General features: G+C 39.8%; 1 protein-coding gene across 5 annotated transcripts in view; it reads right to left on the bottom strand.

Annotated features, from left to right (window-relative positions):
* Positions 1-16,944, bottom strand: part of fer (fer (fps/fes related) tyrosine kinase) — a 205,465-nt gene that overhangs the window by 123,967 nt on the left and 64,554 nt on the right. For all 5 annotated transcript variants that reach the window (XR_006314648.1, XM_043710357.1, XM_043710364.1 and 2 more), the window contains 2 exons: positions 6,288-6,425; positions 5,391-5,510 (listed from right to left, as the gene is read on the bottom strand). Coding sequence is in view for 4 of the 5 variants with exons in the window: in XM_043710357.1 (XP_043566292.1) it covers positions 5,391-5,510; positions 6,288-6,425 (258 nt within the window). In the remaining variant the exon portion in view is untranslated. The remainder of the gene's footprint in view (positions 1-5,390; positions 5,511-6,287; positions 6,426-16,944) is intronic.

The following is a 16,944-nucleotide window of genomic DNA, read 5'->3' as shown; positions in this document are numbered from 1 at the left end:
ACTGATCCCTGCGGAACTCCACTTGTAATTGGGCTCCAGGCTGAATATTTACCATCTACCACCACTCTCTGCCTTCGACCGGTTAGCCGGTTTTCTATCCAATTGGCCAAATTTCCCTCTATCCCATGCCTCCTGACTTTCCGCATAAGCCTTCCATGGGGAACCTTATCAAATGCCTTACTGAAATCCATGTACACTACATCCACTGCTCTTCCCTCATCCACATGCTTGGTCACCTCCTCAAATAATTCAATAAGACTTGTAAGGCAAGACCTACCCCTCACAAATCTGTGCTGGCTGTCCCTAATCAAGCAGTTTCTTTCCAGATACTCATAAATCCTATCCCTCAGTACTCTTTCCATTACTTTGCCTACCACCGAAGTAAGACTAACTGGCCTGTAATTCCCGGGTTATCCCTATTCCCTTTTTTGAACAGGGGCACAACATTCGCCACTCTCCAGTCCCCTGGTACCACCCCCGTTGACAGTGAAGGCGAAAATGGAGCAGCGAAATTGATGTTTCGGGCAACAGCCCTTGAAACGTCGATTTCACTGCTCCTTGGATGCTGCCTGAACTGCTGTGCTCTTCCAGCACCACTAATCCAGAATCTGGTTTCCAGCATCTGTTTTTACCCCAGTGAAGACGAAAAGATCATTGCCAACAGCTCTGCAATTTCCTCTTGCTTCCCACATAATCCTACGATATATCCCGTCAGGCCCGGGGGACTTGTCTATCCTCAAGTTTTTCAAAATGCCCAACACATCTTCCTTCCTAACAAGTATCTCCTCTAGCTTACCAGTCTGTTTCATACTCACCTCTTCAATAATACGGTCCCTCTCATTTATAAATACTGAAGAAATGTACTCATTCAAGACCTCTCCTCTCTCTTCCGACTCAATACACAGTCTCCCGCTACTGTCCTTGATCGGACCTACCCTCGTTCTCATCATTCTCATGTTTCTCACAAACGCATAAAAGGCCTTGGGGTTATCCTTGATCCTACCCGCCAAAGATTTTTCATGCCCTCTCTTAGCTCTCCTAATCCCTTTCTTCAGCTCCCTCCTGGCTATCCTGTATCCCTCCAACACTCTGTCTGAACCTTGTTTCCTCAACCTTATGTAAGCCTCCTTCTTCCTCTTGAACAGGAGAATCGACGTTTTGGGCATAATATGCCCGAAACGTTGATTCTCCTGTTCCTTGGATGCTGCCTGACCTGCTGCGCTTTTCCAGCAACACATTTTCAGCTCTGATCTCCAGCATCTGCAGTCCTCACTTTCTCCTCCTTCTTCCTCTTTACAAGACATGCTTATCATGGTCTTCATTACTAAATGCATGGAGGACAGTGTACCCAAGAAGTCAGACAGAGTGTTCCCCAATCAGAAACCTTGGATGAACCAGAAAATCCACTTTCTACTGAAGACCAGACATACAGCATTCAAGACAGTTGACCTCGACCGATGCAGGAGATCCAAATATGACCTCTGCAAAGCCATCAGGGATGCAAAGAGGCAGTCCCAGTCTAAGTTAGAGGCCCAAACCAAGACTCCTGCTGCCTGTGGCAAGGTCTAAACAAAATTACAGGATACAAAATGAAGCATAGTTAGAGGGAGGACAAAGACACATCCCTCCCTGATGCACTCAGTGCTTTCTGTGCTTGGTTTGAGCAGAATGTCAGTGGCATGGTGTCAGCTGCCCAGACGGTCCCAGATGCAGCTGTGCCCACTATCACCGCCACAGACATTAGATCAGTCTTCCTGGGAATCACCCCAAGGAAAGCAATGGACCTGGTCAGAATCCCTGGACGAGTACTTGGATCCTGTGCGGATCAACTGGCTGAGGTATTCACCGACATCTTCAACGTCCCTCTCCAACAAGCCAAAGTCCTCACCTGCTTCAAGAAAACAACCAGCATCCTACTACTTAAGAACGCACATGCAATGTGTCTTAATGACTGCCGCCCAGTGGCTCTGACCTCCATAATCATGAAGTGCTTTGAGAGGCTTGTCATGGCTCACATCGACTCCAGTCTCCGAGCCAGCCTCAATCCCCTAAAATATGCCTACCGATGCAACAGGTGCACAGAGGACACCATCTCCCTAGCCCTGCACTCATCCCTGGAGCATTTGAACAACAAGGACGCCTGTATTAAACTCCTGCTCATTGACTACAGCTTCACCTTCAATACCATTATCCATTCCAGACTGATCTCAAAACTCTGTGACCTTGGTCTCAGTTCTGGCCTCTGCAACTGGACCCTAGCTTTGTGACCCACAAACCACAATCACTAAAGACAGACAACTGCACCTCCTCTATGATAACACAACACTGCAGCCCCCAAGGAAGTGTCTTCAGCCCCCTACTGTACTCCCTGTACACCCATGACTGTGTTGCCCCATTTGAACAAATGCCATCTCCAGATTTGCTGACAGCATCTTCAAAACACAAAAAGGAGTGAGAGGACTTGGTGAGGTGGTGCAGCGAGAACAACCTCTCTCACAACGTCAGTAAAACTAAAGAACTGATCACTGACTTCATAAACAAAGGAGAACACACCCCCATCTACATCAACAGAGCTGACATTGAGAAGGTGAGAGCGTCAAGTTCCTCAGAGTGACAATAACCAACAACATGACAGCCAAGAAGACACAACAATGCCTCTTTTTCCTCCTGCTGCTCAAAAAATTTGGCTTCACCAGCTTTTATAGATGCACCTGTCTGGGTGCATAACGGCCTGGAATGGCAACTACTCTGCTCAGGACCGTAAGAAACTACAGAAGATTGCGTGCACAGCCCAGACCATCACGGAAGCCAACCTTCCATCCACGGACTCCATTTACATGACTCATTGCCGCAGTAAGGCTGCCAACATCAAAGATCCATTGTACCCCGGTAATACTCTCGTCCAACCTCTTCCACAAGACAGAAGATACAGAAGCCTGAACACACGCACCAGCAGTTCAGGATAGCTTCTTCCCAGCCGATATTAGATTGACAAATCGACTCTCTAACTCAAAATAATGCTGATCTTGCCTCGCGTATGCCCTGTGTGACGTAACCTGTATGTTTCTAAGGTTTTATATCCTATGATCTAAATGTTCTTGATTTCTATGATTTGCCTGTGCCCCTCGCAAGCAAAGCTTTTCAGTGTACTAAGATACACGTGACAATAAATAAATCAAATTAAAGACAGCAATTTATTAGAACATAGGGGATGATTGTTCGATTTTCGCCTGTTTGATATGGTTATTATCTGACACCTGTGCGGCATGAATGTCTTGTGTCACTTAGTAGACATAAACTGGATGCTGTCTTGGTCCTATTTATGGTCACTGACTTCTCCAATATTGAACATGTCACGAATAGTGTTAAACATTGATGACTGTACAACCATTTGACCCTTTCAGAGTCGAGAGTGTTGCACTAGAAAAGCACAGCAGGTCATGCAGCATCCGAGGAGCAGGACAATTGACATTTTGGGCATAAGCCCTTCATCAGGAAGGGCATTTGATACCTAGGGAAGCCATGATGTGGAGGTGCCAGTTTTGGACTGGGGTGGACAAGGTTAAAAATCACACAACACCAGGTTTTAGTCCAACAGGTTTATTTGGAAGTACAAACTTTCAGAGCGCTGCTCCTACGTGAGGTAGTTAGTGGGGCGGGATCATAGGACACAGTTGTGGGTACACTTCCTTGCAGTAGTCTATTCTATTGCATCCTATGATTGTATGATTTTTTAAACTTAATCATAGAGAACTCAAATCTCTTTTAAAAAGTTATTGGTCTTTGCTGGGATTAAAACAACATCAACACCTACCATCAAATAAGGCATTCAACAAGGTTCCCCATGGAAGAATAGTTAGCAAGGTTTGATCTCATGGAATACAGGGAGAACTAGCCATTTGGATACAGAACTGGCTCAAAGGTAGAAGACAGAGGGTAGTGGTGGAAGGTTGTTTTTCAGACTGGAGGCCTGTGACCAGTGGAGTGCCACAAGGATCGGTGCTGGGTCCACTATATTTCATCATTTACATACATGATTTGGGTATGAACATAAGAGGTATAGTTAGTAAGTTTGCAGATGACACAAAAATTGGAGGTGCAGTGGACTGTGAAGGTTACCGCAGATTACAACAGGATCTTGATCAGAGATGGGTCAATGGGCTGAGGAGTGGCAGATGGAGTTTAATTTAGATAAATGCGAGGTGCTGCATTTTGAGAAAGCAAATCTTAGCAGGACTTTTCTACTTAATGGTAAGGTCCTAGGGAGGGTTGCTGAACAAAGAGACCTTGGAGTGCAGATTCATAGCACCTTGAAAGTAGAGTCGCAGGTAGATAGGATAATGAAGGCATTTGGTATGCTTTCCTTTATTGGTCAGAACATTGAATATAGGAGTTGGGAGGTCATGCCGCGGCTGCACAGGACATTGGTTGGGCCACTTTTGGAATACTGCATGAAATTCTGGACTCCTTCTTATCAGAAAGATGTTGTGAAACTTGAAAGCATTCAGAAAAGACTTACAAGGACGTTGCCATGGTTGGAGGATTTAAGCTATAGGGAGAGGCTGAATAGGGTGTGGTTGTTTTCCCCGGAGTGTCGAAAGCTGAGGGGCGACCTCATAGAGGTTTATAAAGTCATGAAGGGTATGGATAGGATAAATGGATAAAGTCTTTTCTCCTGGAGGGCATATGTTTAGGGTGAGAGGGGAAAGATATAAAAGGGATTTAAGGGGCAGCTTTTTCAAACAGACAGTGGTACATGTATGGAATGAGCTGACAGAGAAAGTGGTGGAGGCTGGGACAATTGTAACATTTAAAAGGCATCTGGATGGGTATATGAATTGGAAGGGTTTCGAGGAATATGGGCCAAGTGCTGGCAAATGGGGCTAGATTAGGTTGGGATATTTGGTCAGTATGGATGAGTTGGACCGAAGGGTCTGTTTCTGTGCAGTACATCTCTTTGACTCTACGTGGGTAAGATCAGAAAATCGACAAAGTTAAACACTTTGGAAATGGTTATTGCTTCAATGAATGTAAAACATCCACCTTGTAATTCTTGGTAAATACTATTTTTTGATACAGTTACTTCACTGATGCCAGATAAGAACCACATCTGTTGAGCTGCGCACGAAGCCCAGTATTTTTCCTTTCAGTTCTCAATGTTGATCAGAAATCATCAGACTTGAACATTTTACAAACATTTTAAGTACTGCTATGTTTGGATGTATAAACAAGATTCTGATTTGACACTTACTTCCTAAATGTTTACTGAAACAAAATGAAGCATGGATTACTACCCAAACTCTGTTACTGTTACATACCACTGGCCCAAAAGTTGATTGTCTGAAATGTTCAAACATTACACACATGTGCCCAAGAGATTTCAAACTTACATTGTCTGTAAACTCTCGGCTGTTAAACTGTTCCATAAAATCTCATTGACTTGAAGGTTTTCCATGTCCTCCAGCAACAAAACATCGAACTCAATACTTGCCTCCTTAATTGGCTGTGATCTGCAGATAAAGCGCCATATGCTCATAATAAAATACCAGTATCTTCTAAGTTTCACTTGATTGTAGCTTTTTCAAACTCATGCTTAAATCTTCACTTGAATTTTGAATTATGTTTTTCAAAACATTCAACCAAAAAAGTACCCCCAATAGTGAACAGAATTTACCACATACAACAAAAGCCAAGAACTCAAGAACCAGTTGACCATCTGCAACAAGTTAACGGTAAAGGATTGCAAGTTATTCAGGCTACAAATAGAACATGGAGATAGTAAGGATTGCAGATGCTGGAGCTCTGAGTCAATAGAATGTGGAGCTGGAAAGGTATTCCCCCCCCTGCCCCAAACCCCTCCTTCTATTTATTTCTGAGCTCCCTTCCCCCACCCCAGTCCTGATGAAGCGTGCCGACCCAAAACGCCAATGTTCCTGCTCCTCTGATGTTGTCTGACCTGCTGTACCTTTCCAGCTCCACATTCTATTGACTCAGAGCTCCAGCATCTGCAATCCTTACTATCTCCAAGTTCTATTTGTAGTCTGAATAACATGCAATTCTTTACAGTAATTATGGAAAAAGACTAACAGCTTGTTTGTGCCATTATTTACAGGTTTTACTGTGTTACATATTAATTTCCATATTTTCCAGCAGAGCGGTGATTACACCTCAAAAGTAATTAATTTGATGCGAAGCATCTTGCCCAACCAGCAAACGTAAACATAATTTGCTAAATAAATAATGTTTTCTTACGTCCACCATTAGATTGCACAACAAAAGTACTTTACCTATTATTTTCAATGAAGTGGTTGTACTCTGAACTGGGGTTGATTTGCTCAATGGAGTTTAGGACATCTTTGTGGATATTTATTATGTCTTCTGTCACAAGACTAGTTATTTTTACATATTCTTCTAGAATTCCCTTTCTACAAAAAAAAGTGAAAATAAAGTAGTCAAAATATTACCAGGAACATTACTGCCTATTCTTTCATTAACGTTCAATATTACTTCGGATTGAAAATATCGTTTGAAGAAAATTTAATGACAGTTTTGCTCAAAATGATCTTTGTTCATACCTTCATATTCCAAGGCCTAATATTATAACACAAGATAGGCAGACCTTTAGCTAATATCACAAAGACAGTTAATCTGGTCATTTCTGCTTCATTATTTATGAGACCTTCCCATATACAAATAAGTCGCCATATTTCGAACAGTACAACGAAATATATCATTTGACATAGAACACTTTGATAAAGCTGTGATTTTCAATATTTTTCATGGAAGTTAAAATTGGCAATGTGGAAAATGAAATCCAATCCAAATCCATTTACTTTCAAAGCTGTAGAATGTTCAACATTTTTTCAAAGAGTTTTTGCAAAACCACTTCCCAACGTAGATTTATCAATGAGAGATGTCATTCTACAATATTACTTCTCAGAAGTAATTTTTCTATTATTTTCTAACACAAACGCAAGTTCAGCATTGAATGTAAAATTATGCACAACATTAGTATTGAAATCCAAATTAAAAATCTTGTGAAAAACACACAATTTCTGTCATTGGGCCCTGAAATCTTGAGGCAAGATGCCTTTTCATATGAATTGTTCTTTGTCTAACAGAAAATATAATTCCTCCTCAAAATAAAGACAAAGGTATCTAGGGAAAATACACAAATTTTCATTAAATGCATCTGTTAAACCAGCAGTGGAACACTGGCTGCTGCAGATTCAAATGAAGGGCATAAGCATGATGCCCTCCACAAGAAAAAAATCAAGCATCGCTAAAATGAATTTTTTTAAAAACCCTATTTGAACAACATATTTCAAACATGCATACACTATATAATAAAGAATTTATAAATACATAAAGAACAAATTTGAAATATTTACCCATTTATATTAAATTAGGAAAATAAAAATAAATTTCCATATTATGTCACAAACCTTTTAATGCTTTTAAATTTTTCAACGTTAATAGAAATGTTTAGAGTTGATGAAATACACAGAAAATGAAATGTGAAAAAATAGTAATGCAAGTCATGGATTTTTATCCCAATAAATGGAAACACTACTTCTAAGATAGTCATACACAATGTTCCATGTGTCTGCTTTCTCCAAGTCACAAAAAGTACAGTAGGGAAAAGATGCCAGTATGTGAAGCAGCTTCTTTGATGGGCTGCTCTAAACATGAACTAACTTTCATCCAAGGATATTCCTGATGATGCAGAAGTGTATATTTTGGGTGATTCAACATACATTTGTAAATCAGATTTGCTGTGGAATGTGTTTGGCAGTCAATGTCTATGCTGAAATTTATTGTGGGTCTGACTGCACAGGATTGGAAGTAATAACTGAAAAAAAGTAATAAATATATGGGCAATCTTCAGGATTGAACTGACACGTAGTAAGCCATGTATGTGCCAGGGAATGACATAAGAACCTCATAATTCGAAGCTGGAGTAAGCGATCGAGATCCTCAAGCAGATTCTGCCATTTGATAAAATCACAGCTGAGCTGTGTCGCTATTATTTTCCAATCTATTTCGTCAATCAAGAATCTATCCACTTTTGTCACAAAAATATTTAAAGACCCTGCCTCCACTATTCTTAGGGCAAGAATTTCAGAGACTCTCAACCGTCAGACAAAAAAAATTCTCATTTGCCTTAAATGGGAGACTCAGTGTTTTTAACTCATTCTAAATTTGCCCACATTGAGAAACATACTTTCATTACCTATTTTACAAACACCCTCTTCTAAACCTCAGTGAATCAGTCAAATGGAACTTTGCCTGCTCTTCTTGCAGTGCAATTAACACCTTTCTTAAATAAGAAAACAAACACTGTTCCGAGTATTCCAGGTGTTGTCTCAAAAATACCCTGTTCAAGTGTAGCAAAATATCCTTATTTTGTATTCAATTCTCCTTGCAATAAAATCAACACTCATTGCCCTCATAATCATTTGCTTTATCGATATATTCACCTTTTGTGATTCACGAACCATAACACCCAAATCCCTAAGTGCTGTACTGGAGCAGCAGGTTCTGCAATTGCTCTCCATTTAAAGAGTTTTTAAAATTTATTCCATGCATCCAAGTAGACAAGATTACATTATTCCCATCTTGTACTCGAGGTGCCAAACATTTGTCCACTCATACCTTCAATAATTTGTATATGCCTTTTATCCTCTTCATAATGTACTTTCCAATCTAGCTTTGTGTCATCAGCAAATTTTGTGAACACATATTTGGTTTTTTTAATAGAATCATGGATATAGATCTTAAGTAGCTAAGGCACCCACATGGATCCCTGTAGCACACAGGTTACACCTTGCAATCCTTATACTATTTTTCCAAATAGTTCACCAATCATTAATATTCATTTTTTTTATTCATGGGATGTACACATTGCTAACTAGGCCAGCATTTATTGCCCATCCCCAATTGCACAGGGAGCAGTTAAGAGTCAACGACATTGCTATGAATCCAGAGTCACATAGGCCAGACCAGGTTAGGTGATAGTTTCCTTCCTTAAAAGGACATTAGTGAACCAGATGGGTTTTTTCTGACATGCAGTAATGGCTTCATGGTCGTCATTACACTTTTAATTCCAGATTTCATTTTATTGAATTCAAGTTCCATCGGGGTCCTCAGAACATTTCTGGCATCCACAGATGAAAAGTCTAGTGATAATATCACTCTGCCATTGCCTCTTCTAAATAACTCCCATATCATAAAACCTTATTTTCTACCATGTCATTTGATGTGTCACCTTATTGAATGCCTTCTTGTGATCCAAGAACATGGCATCTGTCGGTTCCACTTTGTTCACTTGGCCAGTTACTTCTCAAAACACTCAATAAATCATACTCTCGCATTTTCACCATGGCAGATGTTAGACTAACTAGTTTGTAGTTTCACGTTTTCTGTTTTCCTCCTTTCTTGAATGGTTCAAACTCCATTTGTCGGTCGTGCACAGATTGTGCATGAAGAGTAAGCTAATGATATTTGTAAGCAATGAAAATTTCCACAGTGGCTGTGCATGTTTCAAAAGCTTCTTTGAGGAGGCTCTGCAGTGAGTTAGGATAACTAATCTAAATATTTAGTGAGGAAAGAAAGCAAGCACCAAAAAGGAAGAAAATAGATAGTGTGAGGGTCACTGCTGCCTGCATTCCAACTTGAATCAGCACTAGGAGTCAAAAGGAAGTGACAGAGAATGCAAGCTGAGGCAACAAAATTCTGATATTGGGAGGTACAAACGCAGGCCAGAAAGTAATGCCATATTTACAAAACCAACTTCAGCTATTGCTTCCCATTACACAACTGTAACAAGGAGACAGAATGTTGAAACAACAAAAGATGCCAAAAGGAAGCAGCAAAGCAAAAAATTAAATTAAACATGGGCAGTATGTCCAGGCACTAGCACAGATGACACTGAGCATGAAATGTGCTAAAATCAGCATCACATGTGTAAACTCATCTTGAAGCCTGTCGTGGCCAGATGACATGATCAACCTCGGCCCGAGGTGTGCATACTCACGAAGCCTGAGGCCACTGCAGCATTCAGAGCAATTATTCTGTTTTGAACAGAGAAGTTACTTTTGCTAATTTCCAAAATATAGACACATTTAGAAAATTAAAATCAATTCAACTCCTAATGCAGAAGCCACATTTAAGATCCTAGGATGAAATCTATCAAAGACCTAGGGAGCTGTTATATCGTAGTTCTAAAATCGTTCTCAACACCTTTGCCTAGTGATTTTATTTGTTTTACAATGCTCCCTCCTCTTGATTTAGCATTTTTTTGGAATGCTATTTATATCTGTGGTGTTCGTTATTCTGCCCAATTTTGACCTGTCAGTACTACTCAAAGAATTCCATGTTTTGTCTTCCAAGTTGAAAACATCTTTCAATCCCAGAGTTATCCATAAATAAGTTGTAATAAAATATCACCTGAAATGACTTCCACAGTATGTTTCCAGTTCACTTGAGGCAGTTGTGTCTTCATACCCTTGACACTGACCATCTAAAATGTGGCAGCATCTCATCTCTTGAGGGGCATGACCATCAAGTTCATCACTTTTTTTGGAAACTACAACCACCACCAGTAATCAACTGTGTACCCAATCAAATATTTACAAGCGAAGCCCATTATGGACAAAAGTCCATTTCTGCTAATGAGAAATTTAAATAAATCAGCTGCATAAAAGATGGTAAAACAAGTCAAAGGCTGAGTATTCCAACTTGGGCATCAACAACTCTGTTAAAAGAACCTGCAAGTTATGAAGATGCTGAATGCTGATATTTACAACTATAAGGCAGTTAATAATGATTATGACCTTCTAAAGGCATTGATCAAAAGGGCTTTGGAACAGGTAAAGAGAAATTAGCAGCTCAGCTGGCCAAAACGCCCAGAGAAAAGAGAGCCGAGCTAATTGTGAAAATGCAGAAGAGAAATCCATGCCAAAGTGTGGGTAATATTTAACAGAGGTGGCCATCACAGCTCAAAGCATTTTCCGACATGATAAAAGACTGCCTCTTGTAAGTAAATGCCAAAATAATGGTTGTAAGAATATCTTGTATCTGTAGAAGCTGTATTGAAATAATCAATTGTGCAGTGTTTAGTGTTCTCAAAGGGTATTGCTGCAATTTTGTAATTAGATAGTGGCAACAAATACTGGTTCCTGGCACTACATTCATCAGATAATCATTGGCATCAAGCCTGCTATTTCAATGACCACTGCAATGACAGCCAGCTGATTGCCACCCTTCCACTGTCCAGGCTCCTGCAATACCATCTCCAGGTAATGAGCAAAAAGGCCAGATACCAATGGATTGCACTACATCACTAAAGTTATTCTAAAATTATTTAACTGCAAGTAAAAAGATCTACAATAGATACAATGTGAAAGAAAGAGTTCATATTATATTTACATTTCTTGTTTATATTCCAATTTGCATCCAATTTGCCTTCTACCATTCTGAAACTTAGAAGATAATGATTAAGAGATGATTTGATGTAGGTATTCAAAATATTCAAGGAAATTGATGGCTCATGAAGTAATATATTTGCATTGACAGCTGTAATGAAGCATAAAAACAAAACCTACAATGCACTAAGGACATTCAAAAGTTTAGGCAAAAGAGAGGGTGGGGAGGGGGTGGTAGGTGAGTGCATCAAATGTTGAGATGGCTGGTATGCTCTTGGTGGCAAATAAGGTGGGGAACAATAAGGTATCAACACATTTGTCCTTAAAGATTACTCAATGCTTTTCAAGAAACTATTCGGAAAATGGTTATAATTTTAATGTGCAACTTAGCAGTTGACCTTTCAACATAATAACCCAGTCACTGAATCTTTGATCAAGCTCACTGTTACACAAGTTTGCCCCCGAACTACAAAACAATGAACTGAATGTGAAAGGACAAAGATCAGTCAGAAGAATTGAATATACGTCAACCAGCAAACTTGCCACCTATGAGCTAAATGCACTCCCCTTGTACAATAATTACTCTCAAGGTTCTGATGCTATGAGCAAATGTCACGCAAATACAAAAGCGAAAAATCCACTCACTCATCACATGCAGTTCGCTACCCAGAAATCAGCATACATGCAAGGTTGGCTCCAGACCCAACTTTCATTACCTCCCATGACCCCATTGATAGATCCTCACAGATCATAAAGGTATCTGCAACTTTTGTTATTTGCTGGAGATCCATGCTCCTACAAGTCCCGGTGGATAATGAGGATTTGGTGTACCAACTTTGTGTGAATGATAAACTGTGAATGTACTTTTATTGTGTTTGTTTGAGTTGTTCTTGTAGAACAAACAAACATGAAAACTTTAGGAACAGAAAGCAGTTTCATACTTTGTTAATTCCATATGCACATTCTCTGCTCAAGTCTCCAACAGGCAAAAGACCAAAAGTATGATTATTACACACTTAACAAAAGCACAGTTTCTTCGATTTTCACTGGAGATCAACATATAAAAATAAAAACTTGCCTATAGGTTTATATAAAGTCATGCACCATGCTGGACCTTTGATTCATGATAAAATAGAGTCATAGAAACTTAGAGATGTTCAGCATGAAAACAGACCCTTCAGTCCAACTTATCCATGCTGACCAGAATTAATCTAGTCCTATTTGCCTGCACTTGGCCTATATTCCCCTAAACCTTTCCTATTCACATATCCATCCAGATGCAAATGTTGTAATTGTACCAGCCTCCACCACTTTCTCTGACAGCTCATTCCATACACGCACCACCCTCTGCGTGAAAAAGTTGCCCCTTAGATCTCTTTTATATCTTTCCCCTCTCACAGTAAACCTATCCCCGCTAGTTCTCCCCTAACACAGGGAAAAAACTTTGTCTATTTATGCTATCCATGTCCATCATGATTTTATAAACCTCGATCAGCTGATGGGATTTTATATCCAGTTTGAAAGGGAAAAGTGTGGCTCTAAGACTGATACTTTAAACCTAAATGACAGCATCAAATAGGTATGAAAACTGAACTAGCTGAACTGAACTGAGATACTAAGCTAGAAGATAAAAACAGAGAAAGTTGTTTCAGATTTTTAAGGAGAAATTTCAGAATATTCAGAATAACTGTATACCTACCTGAAAGAAAAAAAAGAGGAACCACCATCCATGGTTCTAAACTAGGGGAAAGCATCAATCTTAGAGAGAAAAAGCATATAGCCTTGCAAAGTTTAAGTAAATCAGGTGATTGATCAGAATGTACAGAACAGCACAAAATGATAAAATGATTCATCTAAAAAAAGAAATTAGAGTCCGAGAAGCTAGCTAGACAGGGAAAGGAGAAAAATAACAAATGTGTTCATCCTCTTGAGAATGGAGAAGTGGTGGATGAAATTAGTAAATAGTTTCTCTGTAACTTCACTACTGAGGATATTAAAACCCAGTCACAGCTGTAAATCGGGTGGTGAAAGACAGAGAGGAACTTGATGAAATTATAATCTGCAGTTAAACGGAGTTGAACAAACCGATGAAGCGGCAGGCTGACTTCATACAAGGGTCTTAAAAGAGGTGGCTGATGTGATTGCAAGGTATATTTGTGTTAATTTTCTGTAATTCATTAGATATAGCAGTGCTCCATTAGACTATGAAGTAGCAAATATAGCCCCTCTATTCAAAAAAAGGGAAGCAGGAAACAGGAACAGTTGATCAGCTAGTTTGACATCTATTTCATTGCTGTTCAAATTGACCACTAAGGGGTTTTACATGGATGCTTATAAAAAGTTGACAGTAATTGAGAACAGTCAGCATAGTTTTGTGAAAGAGAAATCATAGTTAACCAATTTAATAAAGCTTTTTAAATAGAATCCCTGCAGCGTGAAAACAGGCCATTCAGTTCAATAAGTCCACAGCAACTCTGAAGAGCATCCCACCAAGACTCATCCACTGTAACCCTGCATTCCCCATGGCCAATCCATCTAACCTGCACACTTTCGGACTATGGGAGGAAACCACAGCACTTGGAGGAAATTCATGCAGATACGGGGAGAATGTGCAAACTTCGCACAGTGTTGGAACTGAAATGTTCTGGTTTTCATGATTTGAAGCAGGAAGTAGATTCATACTTCTGTACACAGTATGTTTCTATACTGCAACTGCATGTTTTCAAATCATTCATGGGATGTGGACTTCGTAATCTCTGGAGTAAATGTTAAAACACTTTTGGAGCTCTGTTCTAAATGTGTACTACTCTGTCAAAATGCTGGTTGGACAGGACATGCCGACAGTTGGTGATGGTGTTATCTGGAGTATTGTACAAAGTATGGCTGCATGAGTGTAACTATGTCAGGATATTGCTTGACTCGTCTGCGAGACAGCTTTGGTAATAGCTTCCTGATTGGTGAGGACTTTACAGGGAAGAGTTCACTGTTGTTGCTTCTGGTGATCCATCTGATTTCACTCTTTTTGAGGCTTTTTAACAGATAAGAGTCAATTAGACAATGCCGTGGGTCTGGAGTCACATGTTGGTCAGACACAGTAAGGACATCAGTAAATTAGATAAATTTTACAATAAATCGACAACAATTAAATCATGAGACTTTCAACTCTAGATTTTGTTGAATTCAAATTGCACCATCTGCCATGATGGAATTCAAATCTGGGTCTCTAGATTACTAGTCTCCCGATAATACCACTATGCTACCCCTTCCCCAAATGATGAGATTCTTTTTTAAATATAAAAATGGCACAATGTAATTGTATAAATTGCTCAAAAGTCATTATAGCTACAAGCGCCATGATAAAAAGAAAAAAGGAAGTCAATATCATGAATCCTCCAATATGCAAATATTGGGATAGGCTAAGAATATTTGATCAGCAAAGAAATAAACTCAGGGGAACACAAACAGCAGCAATTTATTCTGAGCGAACAATATCTGAAAGTATTTTTGCTGTTGTTTGAAACAAAATTTATGCTGATCAAACATTGTCATTACATTGACACCATGGTCAGAAATTTCCTGCAAGAATGATAGTGGCAATAAGCAACATAAAGTTCAAACGGAGAGAGCAGCAATTCTCAAATATTTAACTTTATTGCATAAACATAATCAAAAATGGATCTAAAAATCATTTCCAAACTCTGACAATATTTTACACCGTTGTTTGTGGTGATATGTGCATGTTTGTCTACCTGATAAATAAAGCTGAATAATAGCTAATAATGAAGATTTATACCACTATTTTCCTGAAGACAGCCCAGTGTTAAACACCACAGCCCCACACACAAAACTGCACTCTAAACTTCTGAAAGACTCCTGTAAATTTAGACCAGCTATCTAAAATGAACAAATTATTCCAAATTGGGAGCTTACCTTCTACCCTAAATATAATAAAGTCCCTCGAGCTACAACCACAGGACTGACCATTAACTGCTCTCTAAAATGGTTTGGCAATCCACTCAATTGCATCAAACTAGAGAAAGCCAAATAACTTTTAAAACATATGGATTGCTTGACCACAATCTGTAATTTTGTGGCCCAGGTTAACTCACACTCAGCCATTAACATCAAGCCGGGGAGCAAGCCTTGGTTCAATGAGATTTAGTGGAAGTTTGACAGGAGCAACACCAAGCATCGATAAACATTAGATGCCAACAAAATAAACCTCTAGCACTTTGCTTGCTAAATATCAGAGACAGCATGCTATAGTCAAGAGCTAGAACATTCTCGAACCAAAGGATCAGATCAAAATTCTATAATCCAGTGACACCCAGTTATGAATGCTGGTGGACAATTAAACAACAATAGACACTTCATGGACTGCTGCAGTTCGAGAACAAGCCCATCTCAACTTTTAGAAGGGTGATTATAGATTAGGCCTTGCTGGCAATATTGACAGCCCATGCATTTTCAGGAAAAATAACTGACCAGGCTGCACAAAGATTTTGATCCTCAATGATGGCTAAATCCACCACATCATTGCAGAAGACAAGGCTGAAACATTTGTAAATGTCTTCAGAATACTATCCCTGCATTATAGATATTAGTCTTAGGTTAATTTAGTTATTCATTTGATATCAAGAAATGGCTGGACATTCTGCAAAGAGTAAAGACTGAGTCTTGACAACATGCTGCCTGCAGAAAGACTTGTGATCCAGAAATAGCCATTTCCAAACCTAGTAAAAGTCAACAATGTGAAAAGTTGTCCAGGTATTTCCTGCCCATGAAATGCATGCCTCAACAACTACCACCTGGTGTCTTTGACCTCCACAATTATTAAGTGCTTCACGGGGTTAGTCATGACTCACATCAACTTCAGCCTACCAAACTGCCTTGATCCTTGGCAATTCGCCTACCAGCGCAACAGGTCTACAACAGACACCATCTCCCTTGCCCTATACACATCTCTGGAACATCTGGATAACAAGGATACCTATATCAGGCCCCTGGCTATTGATTACAGTTCTGCCTTCAATACCTTAATTCCAAATAAGTTCATAAGACATAGGAGCGGAAGTAAGGCCATTCGGCCCATCGAGTCCACTCCGCCATTCAATCATGGCTGATGGGCATTTCAATTCCACTTACCCGCATTCTCCCCGTAGCCCTTAATTCCTTGTGACATCAAGAATTTATCAATCTCTGCCTTGAAGACATTTAGCGTCCCAGCCTCCACTGCACTCTGCGGCAATGAATTCCACAGGCCCATCACTCTCTGGCTGGAGAAATGTCTCCGCATTTCTGTTCTGAATTTAACCCCTCTAATTCTAAGGCTGTGTCAATGGGTCCTAGTCTCCTCACCTAACAGAAACAATTTCCTAGCGTCCACCCTCTCCAAGCCATGTATTATCTTGTAAGTTTCTATTAGATCTCCACTTAATCTTCTAAACTCCAATGAGTACAATCCCAGGATCCTCAGCCGTTCCTCATATGTTCGACCTACCATTCCAGGGATCATCCG

The sequence above is a fragment of the Chiloscyllium plagiosum genome, chromosome 2 (assembly GCF_004010195.1).
Source record: "Chiloscyllium plagiosum isolate BGI_BamShark_2017 chromosome 2, ASM401019v2, whole genome shotgun sequence".
Lineage (NCBI taxonomy): Eukaryota > Metazoa > Chordata > Chondrichthyes > Orectolobiformes > Hemiscylliidae > Chiloscyllium > Chiloscyllium plagiosum.
This window is presented reverse-complemented; position numbering and strand designations above follow the sequence as displayed.